The sequence below is a fragment of the Seriola lalandi genome, unplaced genomic scaffold, assembly GCF_002814215.2.
Source record: "Seriola lalandi dorsalis isolate HSWRI2012SDOR001 ecotype SW California unplaced genomic scaffold, Sedor1 jcf7180002054654, whole genome shotgun sequence".
In the NCBI taxonomy this organism is placed as follows: Eukaryota; Metazoa; Chordata; class Actinopteri; order Carangiformes; family Carangidae; genus Seriola; species Seriola lalandi.
In genome coordinates this window covers 1014218-1033495 of record NW_019525207.1, presented here as the reverse complement: position 1 = coordinate 1033495, position 19278 = coordinate 1014218, and the positions used below count along the sequence as shown (strand labels likewise).

The window sequence follows — 19278 nt, the reverse complement described above, 5'->3', positions numbered from 1 at the left end:
TCAGCTGATTCACTGTCACACCTGACAGTTAACCCTCCAGTCCCTCATGGTACCACAGAGGATCACTCCAACCTCACATGCTTCCATGTGCTTCCACACCACAACACCTGGAGAGCCTGTCAGCAGAGGATCCTGATCTGCACAGCTGCATGAAACCTGGGGACTGGAGAACATGTGACACAGCCGATCGCACTGTCCGGACTGAGCTCTCCAACACTGGGAAAACTGTTGAGGAGCTCCTGCATTGTCAGTCCACATGCTGCATGACGCCAACCCCCGTTTAGTGCAGCTTGTAGATCTTTGCCTCCCTTTGCTCAGGCACGTGGACACGATTTTGTGACCTGAACGCTTTTTTTGCCCATGAGTAAACAGACTTGGTCTTTCTTTTTCTATTTACCTCTCCGCGGGTTTTTATCTGTCTCGCCCTCCTCTTTTGCTCTCTCTCTTCCACCATTGCCTCGTCCTGGTCTAATGCCCTCAAGATCCTAAGCAGGCGAATCCTTATGGACTGCTGCCGAATCGTCCTGTGCACCAGCTGCTGCACTGTGTGACCTGATACTAACATAAGAGAGGTTAGAGTCATGGGTTTTAATAAAGGTGGTGAAGCTCAAAACATTTTCACATTTTATTTTACTACATAAAGCACATCAGTAAATACCCCAGTCCTCATTTCTTTAAGCTTTTACGTTTCTTTAAAAAGGCTGGTTGTAAGAAGTGTCTAAATGAGACTACAGAGTCGAACATGAAAAACGATGTACTCTCCAGTCCACCTTTACAGACTTGTTATGTTTAAACAAACTATTAGGAAAGGCTTTTGTAGAAGAGGTCAGAAGAGCTGAATCAAACTACAAGTTGAAGTTTAGTGGTGACGCTGAAGTCATGTGACCATGGTTTAATCAGTTTACAGCCTAACATTAGCATTTACCTCTGGTGATTGTAATTAGTATTAAAAAACCTCTCTGTTCCTTACACAATATGGAAACGAAACCATCTCAGCAATTTGGAGGGAAAACTCCAACATCTTCAACATGACACGGGGAAACATTTGTTTTTTAACAGTTCACTTTAGAAACTTATCACACTGTATGTATTTTAATGTAAAGAAATCTTCAGAAGAGTAACTAGCCACTAGAGTGTTTTTTGTTAGTCATGTAATTAACATTAATTAACTTGCTTATTAATTGGCTTAATGTCAAACATGAGTTATAAGACTTTAAAGTGACTGTGTGTGTAGCCAATAGGAGGCGGTGCATGCTTCTGTGCGTGTGTTGAGTTTCTTACTGTTGAGCGAAATGAACCACTCCGTCTCGTACGTCCGGTTGATGGCTCGGACGACTTGGGTTCTCTGGCTGTTGATCAACCACATGTACAGTCTGGAGAGCCAGCTCATCTTTGGAGTCTCCTCCTCCTGCTCTTGTCTTTCTCCACTTTCTCTCTCCTCCTCCCTCTTCTGTTGCTCTTTCTGTTGCCTCTCCCAGATTTCTCTCTTCTCCTTATGGAGACGTTCTCTCTCCTTCTTTGCCTGCTTTTCTATCTCCTTTCTCTCCTTTTCCTCCTTCTTCATTTGCTCCCTCTCCTCCTTCCCCATACTTTTTATTTCCTTCTTCTGTCTCTCTTTCTCCTCTTTCTTTTGCCTTTTCCTCTCCCTTAATCCCATCTTCTCCATTTCTTTCCTCTCCTTCTTGCGATGCCTTCTCTCCTTCTTTGCCTGCTTTGCTCTCTCCTTTCTCTCCTTTCTCTCACTCTCCATTTCCTTCCTCTCCTCCTTCTCTTGTCTCTTTCTTTCCTTCTTCAACATCTTCTGTCTCTCCTTCCCCTCCTTCTCCTGTCTCTCTCTTTCCTCCTTCTCTTCCTTCTGTCTCTCCTTCTCCTCTTTCTCCTTTCTCTTTCTCTCCTCCTTCTCTTCCTTCTGTCTCTCCTTCTCCTTTCTCTTTCTCTCCTCCTTCTCTTCCTTCTGTCTCACTTTATCCTCCTTCTTTTGCATCTTTCTCTCCTCCTTCTCTCTCTCCTCCCTCTCCTCTCTCATCTCCCAGGCAACAACAGGCCGATCATATTTGCCAGATGTTACCTCGGCCCTTGGTCTGGTGGGACCTTTGTCGATGTTCGGACGGGATGAAGGGCCGTCGTCATCCTCACAGGTGTAAAGATCGGACAGAAACAAAGGGCTCTCACCCCTTTGTTCAGTCTTACGTTGGGAAGCCGAAGGGCCGGGATCCTGCCAGGTGGAATCAGGCGGGGTATTGGCATCATCTGCCAGATACCCAGATCTTGCAGCTCTTCGGTTGCATTTCCTTCTTTTTAAGGAGGAGCACAAATCTCCAAGAGACCAGGGTCTCGAAAACGATGGTTGTATAGAACAGGACATTGTAATACTCTCACTAACCGACGACGAAAAACTGCAGACACAAACACACACAACACAAACATGCTCATCAGGTTCTTTAACTAAACTCTTACTCAACCAAAGTGAACTGAGAAGCATTTCTCCCATCAATACTTGACATGACTCTGTACATGATAAACAAACATGTAAAAGCTGCTGCAAAAGATGTCACCTAAAAAAAACTTGCACTGCTGCCAAATGTTACAGTAATAATACTAATAATACTCATGATTATAATTATGATAATAATAAAACCACTATTGGTGTTAATAATTTCACAATTAGTTCAAGATTTTTCAGCAACATGACATGATGTTTTTTGTCATCAGCAAACAATATGCAGGAAAAACAAAACATTAAAATTAGAAAAAGAATGAAGGAATCATACTTAGTCAAATAAACATTAAATAATCTCTGTGTTTTATTTTATGTTATGTAAGAGAAACTGCACAGTGTCACAAGTGAAAGCACTAGAAACCGTTCAGTTGATGTGAATTTTGCTCTTGTGCAAAAAAAAAAAAAACGGACTAAATTCAGTCCAGTTTGAACAAATGCAACTGGGGCCACAATTAAAGCAAATGTTTGCGATGTAACTAATGAAAAAAGTAATTAACTTAACTGATAAACACAGGGAAAGTAAACATACTTATTCTTCAGCATGATACAGTTCTATTAAACAGATAAATTCAAGTTAAAACAGAAACATTTGGTCCCAGCTGAATAATGGTCTTACCTCTCCAATGGTTGGGATGTGGGAATGAGGCCAGGACTGTGCGCACCTGTAGATCTGCACTCGTTCCATTGTGATGTCACAGGCGGCAGAACAGCAGCGGGTTCTAGTTCTGCTGTTCTATTCTCCTGCAGCGTTCCACTAGTGACACACATTCCTCTGTACAAAGGTCACGTGTTCGGCCCTAACAGAAGCTGATTGAGTGTGATTTCATCCTGCTAGAAGAACAACATGGACAACAGTAAAAAAAAAAAAAAAAATCCCCTGAGTTAATCAGTTAAATTAGCCAATCACAGTCAGTTGTGTGAAAGTTTGAGCAGCAGCTGCACTTGTGTGCGTCTGCCAATGTGCATTTGTGCATGGTGTTAGAAACTGCCAAAGCTTAACCTTTCCATTTTTTCAAATATTGATCAGTAAAGCTTCAAACAAAAGTACTTCACTAGTTCTCCAACAATTGATCTACAGCATTACCCACAGGAACCTAAAGCACCCAGGCATTAAAGGAATATTTACCACACTCTAATCAGTATGCAAAATCTATTACAATTAATAATATATATTTATTCATAATATAAATACTGTCATATTGCCCATATTAATCATATTTGGTACTGATTGCAACACCCTCACACAGTGGCCTCCACTCTCATTTATTCTCCATTTGTATGTGGGTCTGTGTGTAAAAGTAGCTGGTGGAGATGGAGAGCAGTTACAGTTGCAGCGGTCTGCAGAAGCTTTGTTTTCCACATTCAGCAAAAAATGTTGCAACGTTTCTAGAAATATCGTAATAAGGTTAATACGATTCAAAATCTTCCACTGATTTTACTGGTACCCTCGCAGGTTATTCAGACTGGGTTTGAAGGAAACACCAGACTATTGGAGATGAAACTCTAAATTTAACAAATGGACAATATGCAATGACATTGATCGTTTACAAGAAATTAAAAGATGGTTGCAGATTTAGCGAAATGCTAATTGTAGTCCCACATTTAACAAACAGACACACCACGAAAAATGACAGAATAAAGAAAATACAGGAACCCAGTATATCGAAAGACAATGAGAGGACACTAGACAGCACAAAATACAGTATGAGGTCACAATAACCACATTCTTAAAATAAAAAAACACAATAAAAACAGTAAGACACTCAGTGCATATTTCAAAGTGCAATATTAGTCAATAGCTACACTTCAAGGACTTAAAGGTGGGGGACTTACTCCATACACTGTGGTCATGCTTGAAGGTACAGACCTTTGGGACCAGAGTCCATGAGGGTATCACAGACACTTTGTCTTTAGTGTGCACAGCCCTTGTTTATATATTTATATATTTATATGGACACTTTTAAAATTGATCTAACATTTCATGTTAATAGTTTTATTTTGATTTACATTTGTTTAATGTTTATGTTGTTATTATCATTTATTTCTAAATATCCTTTAGCATTAGTTAATTTTTTACCTCTTTTATTTCATTTTTTTTTCTTTCTTCTGTCTGTGGATTGTGTTATTGGTTTTATTATTATATGGTTTTGTGTTGTTGAAAATTTTAAATTCAATTAACTTTAAGTCACAAAAATGGATGAATGCTCGGAGCAAATTTTCAGAAGTATAGATCCATCTCGGTTTTGTTGGTAACGCTTTATAATGCATCCCACATTTTTGTTTGTAATTTTGTTGTATAAACCAGGTGCTAATGAAACATTTACTGATTCCTTGTGGTGGAAGAAAACATGACTATGGGGAACGAGGGAGTAACAACCGGGCATCGATATAGCAGCTCTTGTCATATGGACACCAGATTTTCTGTTGAGGCACACTTACCTAATAACTGTCCCCTATAACTATGTCACTGTAATCCATAAGTGTCCACGTTATTCAGAGATTTGTAACACTTTTCTTTGAGTTTCCAACCCCAAAACTACACTGTTCTCCTCCAGTTTGGTGAGTAAAACTGTCTATTGTTATAGCTGTCTAAAACTGTATATTTTTATATCATAACTGTGTGTAATACTATATAGGATCAGCACAATCTTAAGACCATTTTCCCCAAACATATTTACAAAGATACTTAATGTACAATTCTCCTCTCCTCTAAAATTCCCAAAAGTTACTCCCTTTTTCATCACAGTCTTGTTTGCTTCCACTGTACTTTCATTAAATTACTAGAGGGAGAATTTTTTTACGGGATTCAATCTGTCAGTTCTGATTCAACAAAGTTTTAGTTCAAAATTCATGAAGCTACAGTCTTCAGATGTGTTGCCTTTATCTTTATATATATATATATATATATATATATATATATATATATATATTAAAAAAATGGGAACAGTTTGATGCTGAAGTAATCTGAGAAGACATGCATGAACTGAGATACAAAAAAAAAAAATCTTAAAAGAGTAAGGCTGTACTTCTCCCAGAAATGTAGTTTTCATACAGCGAGCACTAGGTGCCGCTACTAGACTGTGATGTTGATGACACAGCAGTGAGCTACAGCTTGGTTTGTCTAGTCACACACACACACACACACACACACACACACACACACACACAAACACACACAAACACACACACTGAGATTCATGCCATTCCTCCTGTCACCAGAGGATGGCTCCCTCTTTCTTTTAACCTGCCAGGGGGAGGTTTGTTGTTGGTTTAAGTTTCCTTTTCCACAAAAGCGACAGTAAGGTTCAGTGTTACATGTGACCATGTGCTTGTTGTGCTATTCAAGAAGCTCTCCACCTGCCAACACATACAGCTGAAGAGACACAGCTGAAGGTAGGTCAAACATATTTAAATGTAAGAAGAATGGGGAGAAAGCTTTGTCTACATTGCTTGATTATATCACCATTTATATACAATTTCCTCTTTGAGCCTTGTGTTTTCACTGTTACCTGCTTTGATAGATTTTGGTAAATTTTTTTTTTTGTGTGAAGGTTTTGACAGAGATTCCAGTTAAAAAGATGATGCGAGGAAGAGCTTGGATCCTGGATTGCATCCTGCTTGTGCTGGTCACATTATGTGATCAAGGAGTTCACTGCCAAGATAAACACAAAGGTATGTGATATAAAAGGAATCAATGTTGCATGTTTGTCATGAGACAAGAATAAAATATATGGAGCCATTATATGACAGTATATAGGAAATTGTTATCAGAAATGTAGAAAATATAACTGATTTCATCTATGATCAGCTGATAAAATAAATAAATAAATAAGATTGTGTTTACCTCTATTATTAACTTTCACAATCTCATTTTACTTTATTGTATGTCCTTATTCATGGCTTGGTAGCCTATATAGTTTAACTTAATAAACTGGTGCCTAGACACTTTCAGTTAGCTATATCTGACTGAAGCTAACTATCGTCATAAAACTACACGAGCCAGTGCAGGTAATTGTGTCAGAATAGAGAAGGTAAAACCCAGGAGCACTCTTATTTTTTTTCCATAAAGACTGATGAAAGAAAAGCCGAAGGAGAGATTGCATTGAGTTACTGAAGCTCGTGGAACAGAGGCTAGCCCGAACACTGGAGAATAATAAGCCTAGATGTGAAAGTATTTGGGCCAGACTTAGGCCAAGGATCCAGAAGTTTAATTTTTAAGTATATTTTTTGGGCTTTTTATGCCTTTATGATAGCACAGTGGAGAGAGACAGGAGATGGGGAGGCAGAGAGAGGGGGAATGACATGCAGTAAAGGGCCGTCCGATGTGGGATTTGAACTGGGGCCGACTGCAGCGAGGACTGTAGCCTCTACACATGGGGCGTCTGCTCTACCGACTACACCACTCGATGCCCCAGAAGTTTCATTTCGTTATGTGGGACTTGATGTCATGACTTCGGCTCTCTATCTCACAACAATAGCCAAGGCATTTTTGCTGGCACGCTAACACTTACAAAGTTAGCTAGCTAGCTAATGCTACTTAGGTAGCATCACCTTTATTTCAAGTGCATGTTGTGTCTTGATCAAAGACCACAATGGGAATAAGTTTATTGGGCCATAGATGTATGTGATTTAATATATCTTTCCTCATTGGGTCAAACAAACTAAACTAAAAACTTTTCAGTAATGTTAGTAACCTTTGTTAGCCTTCGCTAAGCCAAGTTAAAATTCTGTAACTCTTGTGAATTTATAGAGTGAGACTTCAGTATGCCAAGCAGTGAATGACAATACACAGTTACATCTGCATCCATCCACACACTCATTATTTTTCAAATCAAAACAGTCAAGTGTAATTTTATCAATAACAAACAAACAAACACTTCCTGAAATGGGCTGTTGTAAATTTTGACACCAGTGTTTCATTGTATTGTTGATAGATCCTACACATCTGGAAGACCTGAGACTCGTTCTGGTTGGAAAAACTGGATCAGGAAAGAGTTCTTCTGGAAACACCATCCTTGGGAAAAGTGCCTTTAAGGAGGAAATGTCTCCTGAGTCTGTGACTCAAGACTGTCAAACAGGGAAGGTAAAAGACGGTGATGGTAACATTGTTGTCATCGACTCCCCAGGGCTGTTTGACACGAAGAAAACAAAAGAAGAAGTGAAAGCAGATATTGAGGCGTGTGTTAATCAATCAGTTCCTGGACCCCATGCTTTTCTGTTAGTGATCAGTCTGAAGTCAAGATTCACAGAAGAGGAGAAAGCATCTGTGAAGTGGATCCAGGATAATTTTGGCCCAGATGCAGACAGATATATCATAGTCCTGTTTACACATGCTGACTTGCTGGAGGATAAATCTGTGGAGAACTATGTAGCAGAAAGCAAACATCTACAAACACTGATAAACCAGTGTGGAGGAAGATACCATTCACTGATCAATGACCAGAGACCAAACAGAATGCAGGTCAGAAAACTTTTAGAGAAGATAGAAAAAATGGTGGAGTTCAATGGAGGAAGTCACTACACCAATGAAATGTACCAGAAAGCCCAGAAGAAACTTGAGGAGGAAAGGAAAAGGAGGGAGGAGGAGGAAGAGCGAATAAGAAGGGAAGAGGAAGAGAGGATCAGAAAGGAGGCAGAAAGGATTAGTCGGTGTGAAATGGCAGGTTTGGCTGTCCTGGGACTATTTGGCGCAGGAGCGTATTTTTCCTCATATGCTCTTTTGACAGCTGGTGCAGCACTTGGACTCACTGAAGGTTTTGATTGCACTATGAGTATGTTTACTTAATTATCTAGCCTGTGACACAAATAAAAATAAGTAAGAAGCAATACATAATGGCTAAACCTGAAACAAGTCATTTCTGGTTCACAGGAGCCTCTACTACGATGCCTGTTACCTAAATCTTGAGTAAAACATAACTTTCTCTATATATGTATGTATGGGCTAAAAACATTTTTCAATAAAGTCTGAAGCTCAGTTTAATTCTCTTGGAATTCATTTATGATCATATTTTTATCCATTATTTTATTTCAAATTGAATGTGCTGAGAAGAACAAATGTATAACTATCCAATACACTCTGAGCTGTAATCCTCATGTGTTAAACACAAAAAGCCACATTTTGACAGTAATATCAGGACACCAAATATCAACCATATTAGAAACATCTGTGTTTTACAAAGAAAAAAATACAACTGAATCAGTATTAGTAAGGTCAGAAGGTCTAACCTTTGGATACATTTTAGATATTTAATGGATGGAACTGAAATAGAGGCAAATGGATGTCAAAATGCTTTGATTTGAATGGGAGGAGACATCAACAATGGAAGGATGTGATGCACACTAGAGGTTTTCTTGTTTCCTCCCTTTTAAACAACCAGGGTTCATTAGATGGTTATAGTAAGATTACCTATGTTTATCTGTTAAGGAGCCTGAATGCTGTTCTCATGTTGTGATCGCACTTTCTAAAACATAGCAGCCATGCGTACACAGATCTGTACAGCATAGTTTGAGAGCTTTGGACAGTCCCTGTGGGGATGCACATTTCAGAAGTAAACTAAAGACAATACAAGGAAATAGGAAGCCCCCTGTGCATAGCCCAGGTTCCACAAGTTTCCCAGAAAACTAATGTGAAAGTCAAGCCGCAGAGCTTGTCTAAGTTCACAACTCTGGCCTGGAACAGCGCATTTGGCCACCTGGGAACTGGAAAAGATAGATCCAAAGTGATGGCTGAAGGTAAGACAATCTATCTAACCTAATGTTGAAAAATAAAACAGAATTTATTCTTTGATTATTGTAAGATGTAACAAATCCAGGAAAGAGTACAAGAAGGAAACAGAAAAAAATGTAGACCTTGATAATGATGTCAGTGACTAATAATCTATTTTCTTTTGTGTCTCAATGGTATAATTTCATATCACAGCAATACCACTGCGAGAAAAGAAGCAGAAAACTCTACCTCGGTCTGATGGGTGGGGTCTCAATAACTTTGACGGTATGCTCATTCATTGTCTCTCTCACAGAATCTCAGTAACTAGACAGATATATCTGTATACAACTTTCTATTAAGGCCTCTTAAGTTGAGGTAATGGCTTTATTAATGTTTATTATACATGGTTTATTATTGCTTCTAGATCAATTACAACTTGGCCAGATTGTGAAAAATCTCTTTGGGGTTTATTCTTCTCTAGTATTACTAGCTCTGTCTTGTAGCTACTCTTTAATATGTGGCTTATTTGGCTCAGCAGTGACTGAGGGAAATACACAGTCCTATATTATAACATCTATAACTGCATATCTAATGGCTTATTAGTCACATAATTGTTTAGTAGGTTTTGTACTTTATAATTAGAGAAGTGTAGTTTTCTCTTTACTTTATTTTTACAGTAGAAATAAGAGTCTTATTTTTTACAATGTGTAGTTTTCAGACACTTATTTTTACAATAAATATAAAAGTCTGCAGTTGTAAATGTCAGTAAATGGTTTATAAACAGATTTTGGTTCCAGCTGCTCTTTCTCAGATAGTAATTGGTTGCAGGCTCTCCCTGAGAAAATCTCACCAACACACAATGTGTGTATTCTTGAGGTCCAGCAGACACAATGAATTTATTAGATCACGTATGAAACACTTTCAAATCTGATCTTTTTAAAATATATTTTAATAATCATTGACAGATTGGAATTAGATCCCAGACTTCAAAATGGTGCCCATTCATCTAAATGAAAATTGCTCGGTCAGCGCATAAGCCAAAGCAGTTTTGGTGTTTCTAGGTTTGCTTCCTTGTTGTGTGGTCCATTGCACATGTGCATCAGTGTTTCCCCCACTGGCCCGGCCCACAGGGTCCCCCTTGGTACATAGACTTTATTTTGTGATGACATCACAAACATGAAAATACCTCCTCTAAGCTTTAGGACACTTAACAAATGTAAAAAAAAAACATTTTAGAAGTTCATAATAGAAAAAATACTTGTTTACTGTTTGAGGTGTCTTGTAAACATTTTTACTGATATATCTTTTATAATGTTTTCTGGCCCTGAGTGGACGTATTAAGTTGCAGTACCACAGTTGGCCACATGATGCGTATTGGTAGTAATGCTGCATTCACAGAGTCAGCAGAATGGGGAGAGCAGGAAAGACACCCATTAATCAACTGAGGAGTGTTGTGCATTATTCCAAGCCGGTTAGCCTTGTAGTCAAACCTTAAACCTCAAACCTTACCCTTAAAGAGATAGCTAAAACTTTGTGACCCAAGTGGTAGCTATATATGTGGCAAAAACATGGCAAAAACAAATAAATAGATAAATGAATTCACTTTAACTTAACTTAAATTTAAAATTTTGCTCCTGCTGTTACAGCTCTGGATTTGTCTGGAGGCTTGAGGATAGTCCTGGTGGGGAAGACTGGATCAGGGAAGAGTGCAACAGGAAACACCATCCTTGGGAGAGGTGCCTTCAAGGAGGACCCAAGCTCTGCATCTGTGACCAAACACTGTGAGACAGATAGTGGAGAAGTGGACGGGACTGTAGTCCAGGTGATTGACACTCCAGGTCTGTTTGATACAGGCATCACAGAGGAAGACTTAAAAATAAGAATAGAGGAATGCGTCAAGATGTCGGTGCCCGGCCCTCACGCCTTCCTCCTGGTGATCAGGCTTGGAGTGAGGTTCACAGAGGAGGAAAGAAATGCTGTGAAGTGGATCCAGGATAACTTTGGAGACGATGCCTCCATGTACACTATCATGCTGTTTACGTGCAAAGATCAGGCTAAAGCTGACAATGCTCTGAAGGAGTGCAAGGAGCTACGGCGACTCTCAATTACATTTGGGCGCAGATACCACGCCTTCAACAACAATGACGCAGATGACCGCGTACAGGTCACAGAGCTAATCACCATGATCAAGGAAATGGTGCAGGATAACGGGGGGAAACACTACACTAATGAGATGTATGAAAAAGCCCAGAGGAAGCTGAGAGAGGAGGAGGAGCGGAAGAAACAAGAGGAGGAAGAGAAGAAAGAGGAGGAGAAGAAAATGTGGGCCGAAGAGAGGGAGAAGAAGGAGAAAGAGAAAGAAAAGGAGAAAAAGGTTAGAAAGAAGAACATACGTGTGGCTTCGGCTGCTGCTGTTGTGTTGGTGTTTGCCGGCGTGGTTGTAGCAGTGGGAGCTAACAACACAGTGGCTCTGGCTCTAGGAGCTCCCCTGCTTGTCCTGGGAATATTGGGCGGTATAGCTGCCATCTGCATATGGAAGGGCACAAGATGCAAACGTAACAGATCTATTCCTGTATAACTTTGGCTAGTAACAAGGACAAGTTCATCCGTCTGCAGTAGGTGACACTGGAATATACAGTAGACGTATTCCAGATACTGTATTAGTATTACACACATTACTGTTTACTGTGTAGAACTAATCACTGGATGATGTTGTTTTCTGGATTCTGCTGCCAAAATAATAAAGTTTTGACACAACATTGCAATAATAGAACTATGTGAATTTAATGCTGACAGTAAACAAATGGTATGAAACGCAATACTTCTTTTCACTCATTTAATGTTTGGGGCTTATAAAATCCACATCATGAGTTACAGATACTTTTTGGTTTATGAGAAAAGGTTTGAGTCCGAATACATTATGTTAGTCATAATGATACAGTATATTGTGCTGATCTCATGAAGTTTGTAAATACATTTTTGCACAGTTTTCATTTTCATAACTTATGCGATTATTTCTAAAATAAAATACTCATACAGATGAATTACTGTTCCTTATTTAAACTATGATGTGCTGTTTGCATCACTTTATAATTAGTAACATTATGAGCTCACTTCCCTACAGAGGAAAAGAGAGACAATGGTAAGCGTCCGCTGATTGATGACATTTAAGTGAGGAAACAGTGGGACCCCTCACTACACTGCCATTACATCACTGCCAGCACATACCAACTACAGCAAACTCGATTAAGACACGGGCCTTAATATGGTGAACTGTAGGCCAGTCTGTGTCAACTACATATAGACTGAGCCTTTTACATTCAGTAATGTGAAATGGCTGTAAAGTGAAATGTGGGTGTAGCAATTAAAACGCTCTAATCACTGGTTAGTTTGCCAAGTTTGTTTCAGACTATATAACCCAAACATACAATGACATGAGTAGGCCGACAGGGTTTGGTGTCCTTTACCGTGTTTAAGGAAGATACAAAAGGAAACAAAACAGGTCAACAAACTCAGAATGACAATGTGAATCTTGATATAGCACAATAGCACATCTCATAGATTAGGTTTTCATTCAAAATTGTGTAATACACAATAGGAAAGAAAAGAAAATATATAAATAAATAAATTAAATTATTCTTAATAGGCAAGTGAGATTTCCATTTCCATCATGTTTTCATTACTTATGTAAAAATATGTCAGATTTACATCCAGCACATTATGATTTTACCCCAAGAAAAGCCACCTCCTCTCATTGTGGTTTCATATCTCAAAGAAAAGAAAGGAAGCCACTTATTTCTTTGTCCAATAGAAAAGATGCTTGGTCCAATCATCATCACTGTGTTCAAATACAGTTGGTCCAGATACCACAGGTGTTCATACCATCAGCTCCATAGACCACAGTAGATATCATCAAAAGGTGAAATATACATAAACTGTCCATCAAACATATCACTGCTTTTCTAACTGAGAAAGAAATGTGCCCCAAACCTCATTAAAGAGATCTGCTCTCCCACACAGCCTATATGTCACCCGTTCATATGAGGCCATTTAACTCATTGACTCTATCCATTCATTAAAATTGGACATAGAGGAGGATTTCCAGTGACATAAAATTATTAAACCCGTAAAAACCCAAATAAACACAAAGTGGGAGATTTGTTCAAATGTGTTCTTGAAACCTTATTCAGAAAAAACGCTCTCTGTCCACATAGTTTCTGCCTTTTCACAGAAGAATAACAACTTTACAAGAGTGCCCACTTCTTTTCCACATCTCCAGCATGTGTTATTGTCACTTAGTTTTAGTTCTGCCAGTTTGCAGGGGGTCAAATAGCTTCTACTGATTATTAAGTATTACGTATTAGTTGTGATTTCACCTCCTGTGAATAAGTCTGCCAAGTGGCTATAAGGTTTTTCCAACAGTCATCTGAAATGCCTTGGTCTATATCCTTTTCCCAACTCATATTTAGCCCTGTCAACCATGAGAGCTTCTAATCTGTTCATAAAATTTTGATGCCCCAGTACGCCTATGTCTTCTTTTCAGAAAGTGATCCTGGATTCCAGTAATACAGATGAGGTTAAATGTTTTATCAAAAAGGACACAATGCCTAATTTGCAAGTATTTCCAAAAGTCTGAGGTAGACAGATTATCCTTTATGTCATCATCCAGGAGGTCACCAAGGAACTGTATGCTTGAGATGATTTCCCAAAAGAATGGTTTCCTATCTATCAACAGTTATTTTTCTTTCTTTTTTTTTTTACCATACGGAGGCTCTTGTTGTGGATTATAGGTTGCACGGTGTTATTTGATGTACCATCCTCCAAGTTTCCTGGGAGAAAGCCAGTATCGGGGTTTGAAATGGAACTGGTCTGCTTTGTTGAGACAGGAACACCTCCATGGAAGAAGGGTATATCAATTCCTATTCGATTTTAATCTATGAAAGGACCTTGTCCTGAGGAAAATTCATTTTGGCAAATTGGGATTGTGAAAAAGCCCAATGACACCTGTCAATGCGGGATAGAGCGAGCCCACCCTCTTCTCCTGCTGCATCCACCTAAACTGCCAGTTGGTTGTTATAGCTGGAGCACAAACTATAGATAGTAGCATAGCCTCTGATTTTGCACAGTTTGTTGTATAACCTGATATTTTGGAAAAGGAGTTAATGATTGAGCAGATTTCTGGAACCACAACATCAGGGTTTTCAGCCACAAATCATCAGCATGTAAGAAGAGTTTGTGCTCTACCTCACCAGCCCCCGACTCCAGTTATATTCATATTAAGCGATGTTTAGCGATGGAAGAGTGCGAATATAAAAGGTGACAGAGGAGAGCCCTGGCAGGTACCACGGCTTAATTTGAAGAAAGATGATATTATCTCATTTATGAAAACTGTGGCTTGAGGATCTGTGTACATTAATTTAACCCACTGCCTAAACAGTGGACCAAACCCAGTGGACCCAGAAGCAAACAAAGACATGGTGGAGTATTTTAATTAAAAAAAGGGTTGGCAAAGGTTAGGTTAGACGCAGGTGTGGAGCAGAGACAGCAGCCAAGAGTAAGAAGCCGCACCCACACACGTACACATACAGACAGAAGAGGAAGAGACACAAGGGAGGACAAGGAAACAAATAGTTCAAAGTATCTTTATTGTTCCTCATAGGGAAATTGACATGCACCGAGGCTATACATAAACACACACACAAGGACACATATAGCACCAACACTTATGGACATCAGCAGACAGTATGGCATACTGGCCAGAGTAAGAGTATATTCATCAAGGTTAACGTCAAAGTGCAAAAGTCAAGTACACAGTCAGTGCAAATAAGCAAGCTCTTGACAATAAAATACCATCTGCCATTTAACAATAGGATAGGGTGGGAATAAAGGTTGAACTGGAATTTCTAGTTTAACCCTGGCAGCTTGTGTGAGTGTTCTTTCTGTCTTGACTGGGATTTTCATGTAATAAAGAGTTTGGCACAACATCCAACAACACTTTTTAATATTGTTGTCACATTGATTAATTTCATTCTTACAAATCAAACAGAGAAATTACAATAGTTTATTTTGTACAAAGTAATGTAGTGTAAAGCCCCAGACTTGTCATTGTATGTTGATTAATTCATCAGTAAAAGCAGACACGCTGTGACTAATATATGAATTTACATGAATGAAATTAAGAAGCCTGATAAAAAAAAAAAAAAAAAAAAGAATATCAAATAGTAATATGAAAAGGCCATTAAATGAAATTACCTCAAAAGTTTGGTTAAGGCATGACTTAGCTGTCCCTTGGTTTAGGTTTCATCCACCTTCCGAGAAATTTAGAAGTTACTGCACCTGTTGCCAGAATTGACCCTATTCTACCCACCAGTGCTGTTTCCTCCACAACTATGGCAAGACCAACTGCAGCAGCGGCTGCTGTTGCTGTCATCAGAACATTACCTACAGTGTTCATCACGCCACTTTTCCTCCCCATTCCACTTTTTCTGCACCTCTTCATATATGCTTCTGGTGTAATGATTCCCATTTGATTGCACTACCTTGTCTATTTTTTTTAAGAGATCAGCCACCTGAGTGTTATCTTCTGTGCGTGTGTTGTCAAACACAATGTAACCAGCTCGACAGTCACTGATGACCTCATTCAGCTCAGGACTTTTGGATATATAATCCTCAACTGGTTTTCCTCTGAGTGCATCACCCCGGGTGAAAAGCACCATCGTATACTTGGAGGCTTCCTCACCAAAGTTGTCCTTGATCCATTTGACAGCTTTCTTCTCCTCGTCTGTGAACCGTGTATCTAGTCTCATCACTAGCAGGAATATATGGGGTCCTGGGAGAGACAGCATGATACAGTTCTCTATTTCACTTTTCAACTGGAGCTCTGACATCGATGTGTCAAAGACCCCGGGAGTGTCGATGACGCTCACAGTTCTTTGTTTCCTGTTTCTTTTTTACAGTGAATTGTCACGGATAAGGAAGAATTCTCAGACTTTTCGACCCAGGATGGTGTTTCACTCATTCCTGATCCAGTCTTCCCCAGCAGGACAATCCTCAAGTCGCCGACAGCTGGAGAGCTGAAGTCTGTGGACAAAAAGACAGTGAAACTGTTCATTTGAATTCTTGGGTTGTGGGGCATAAAAGGCCAACACAAAAGTGAAGACACTCACCTTCAGTTACTGTTGAATTCATCTTGATGTAGAGAAAAAATACCAGGAAACACAGGCCAAACCTGAATTTGAAACATACAGTCTTCTTGTGCTTTTCTTTATCTTCCAGGTCACAGTACGCTTGTACTTGTGTGTGCGAGGTGAGACTAGAGACTAGAACTTTTAGAAAGCTGTTTACATGGGTTTCAAACCATTATTAAAATGGCTTAAGTGGAGACTTCTCAAATGCTAAAGCAGGTGAGACTCTAATCTCAGCTTTAGCACACACTCTCAAACGATGAGACACAAGTTGGAAACACAACAATGACATATTAGTATCTTATAACATTGATAGTGCTTAGTAACAAATACATGAGATCAGTTCAAGCTTGTTGACCCAAAAAAGCTATATTGATTTGGTGGTTTTATTTAAAGGTGCAGGAGGAGCTTGTCAGTAACAGACAGAGAAGAGGTGGCGGGAGAAGAAGAAGAAGTAAACCACAAACATGAAACCCAATCTGTTCATGAAATGAAACCAACTGCACGACGCTGCTGTCCAGCTGCAGGTGAGGTTGTGTCAGAGTGAGAAAGGACGCTATGTAAAAAATCTGTACACGTTTAACTCATCAGTCTACATTGCAGCAGTTGCAGCTGCGCCTCTCACTTTGAATAATTGTCTTTAGTTGCCAAATATTTCCCACTGTGGTTATCAGGGTAAACGAACAATGAACAGTATGTTACTTCTCCTCGAATGAAACTATGAGCTATCATGAAGGCATGCTGGCAGTTATAAAAACAACAGTGATTATGGAGAGTGCCATATTCACAAAACCTTACAACTGTTCATATAAAGTGGACCTAGTATTATAAATGTACTTTTAATGTTATATGAGTGTTGTTATAAGACATCATAATATATTAATTTCTTATACATACATTATAAATCATTGTGTAGATAAGTTATTGATATTTTTGGCCCTAGTTTTACATTTTGGAAATTACTCTTATTTACCTTCATGCCAAGATCAATCATAATCGTTTCCCCAATCTGTTAGATAAATTCATTATATACAATATGTGAATACACCTATAATTTATGTGGTCAAAATTTAGTTATGGATCCTTAACAGCAATCAAGTACGAGACCTTTCACTTGACACCGATGACTGATAACTGTGGTATCATGTTAACTGAAATTTCTGTCTGTATTGTTTTTCAGCTTACACTGTCCCACATGCAGCATCACTAACAGTGGTTCTGTCAGTGCAGCTTATGAATTCAGCCTGACTGGGTTTATCTCAAACAGGCAACAGTGTGGAGCCCTAGCAGCTTTTTGTGGGAATCCTTGCTTTCATAATTGGGATTTTGACATAACATCAAATTACACGTTTTGAAAATGTTGTCACATTGTTTTATTTCATTCTTACATATCAATCCAAAGAAAACTCCAATAGTGTTTTACACTTAAAGTGATATTCAGGTTAAGAGAGTAGAGCATCAACATTTAAAAGATTTGTCAGCATAGGTTCATTTATCATTCAAAGCAGGCACGCTGTGACTAATACGTATGAATGCACAGTCATGCAATGAAGAAATGCACTTAAATCAACATGACAAAAAAGTAAAATATGAATTTGTACTGTAGTCATGTGTTTGTACTCAAAGGCAATAAATGGAATGACATCAGACATTCAGTCAAAGGGAAATGGCTTGACATGATTTAGTTGTCCTTTGTTTTCGGTTTGATCCACCCACCAATGACTTTAGCAGCCCCTGCACCTGCAAGCATGAAAGCTGAACGTAGTGAAGCAGCTGCTACTTCCTCTGCTGCTACAGCGGCACCAGCTACAGGAGCAGCTGCAACTGCTGCTGCCACGAACAAATAATTACTTGCAGCGTTCACAGTGTCACCACACTTGCTCCACCATTCATTCCACTTCCTCTTTTTCTGCACCTCTTCGTATATGGTGCTGGTGTAATGATTCCCATGTAATTGCACTACCTTGTCTATTTTTTTTAAGAGATCAGCCACCTGAGTGTTATCTTCTGTGCGTGTGTTGTCAAACACAATGTACCCAGCTCGACAGTCACTGATGACCTCCTTCAGCTCAGGACTTTTGGATATATAATCATCAACTGGTTTTCCTCTGAGTGCATCACCCCTGGTGAAAAGCACCATCGTATACTTGGAGGCTTCCTCACCAAAGTTGTCCTTGATCCATTTGACAGCTTTCTTCTCCTCGTCTGTGAACCGTGTATCTAGTCTGATCACTAGCAGGAATATATGGGGTCCTGGGAGAGACAGCATGATACAGTTCTCTATTTCACTTTTAAACTGCACCTCTGTCATCGATGTGTCAAAGACCCCGGGAGTGTCGATGACGCTCACAGTTCTTTGATCAAAGTGTCCTGTTTCTTTTTTGCAGTGAATCGTCACAGATGACAGAGAGATGTCCTTTGTCTCAAACACTTTTCGACCCAGGATGGTGTTTCCTGTTTCACTCTTTCCTGATCCAGTCTTCCCCAGCAGGACAATCCTCAGGTCCCTGACAACTGGAGAGCTGAAGTCTGTGGACAAAAAGACAGTGACACTGTTCATTTGAATTCTTGGGTTGTGGGACAGCTCACAAAAGGAGCATAAAAAACCAACACAAAAGGAAAGACACTCACCTTCAAGTACTCTCAAACCCATCTTGATGTAGAGAAAAAATACCAGGAAACACAGGTCAAACCTGAATTTAAAACATACAGTCTTCTTGTGCTTTTCTTTATCTTCCAGGTCACAGTACGTCTGTACTTGTGTGTGCTTGGTACCTCTCCCTCTCTTTTCCTCTGTCCAACACAGGAATTTCCAGGGAAATGAAACTCTCTCCCTCTCTCTCTTCACCACAGCAGTTTCCAGAGAAATGAAACTCTCTCCCTCTCTC

At 39.3% G+C, this 19278-nt stretch overlaps 3 protein-coding genes and 1 pseudogene across 3 annotated transcripts; 2 read left to right on the top strand and 2 right to left on the bottom strand.

The window, feature by feature from the left end:
* Positions 1-5759: 5759 nt before the first annotated feature.
* On the top strand, positions 5760-8480 carry LOC111665531 (GTPase IMAP family member 9). Its single transcript, XM_023420575.2, has 3 exons — positions 5760-5893; positions 6052-6172; positions 7435-8480. The coding sequence occupies exons 2-3, from the start codon at positions 6079-6081 to the stop codon at positions 8283-8285; spliced, it is 945 nt and encodes a 314-aa protein (XP_023276343.1). The 5' UTR covers positions 5760-5893; positions 6052-6078; the 3' UTR covers positions 8286-8480.
* A 406-nt stretch (positions 8481-8886) lies between these two features.
* LOC111665532 (GTPase IMAP family member 9-like) lies at positions 8887-12250 on the top strand. Its single transcript, XM_023420576.2, has 3 exons — positions 8887-9232; positions 9420-9491; positions 10853-12250. Exons 1-3 carry the CDS (start codon positions 9223-9225, stop codon positions 11782-11784), a joined length of 1014 nt encoding a protein of 337 aa, XP_023276344.1. The 5' UTR covers positions 8887-9222; the 3' UTR covers positions 11785-12250.
* Positions 12251-14832: 2582 nt separating this feature from the next.
* On the bottom strand, positions 14833-16330 carry LOC147818310 (GTPase IMAP family member 9-like; annotated as a pseudogene).
* A 1418-nt stretch (positions 16331-17748) lies between these two features.
* On the bottom strand, positions 17749-19265 carry LOC111665530 (GTPase IMAP family member 9-like). The gene is made up of 2 exons (XM_023420573.2): positions 19022-19265; positions 17749-18919 (listed from the first exon to the last, which is right to left on the bottom strand). The coding sequence occupies exons 1-2, from the start codon at positions 19041-19043 to the stop codon at positions 18072-18074; spliced, it is 870 nt and encodes a 289-aa protein (XP_023276341.1). The 5' UTR covers positions 19044-19265; the 3' UTR covers positions 17749-18071.
* Positions 19266-19278: the final 13 nt, after the last annotated feature.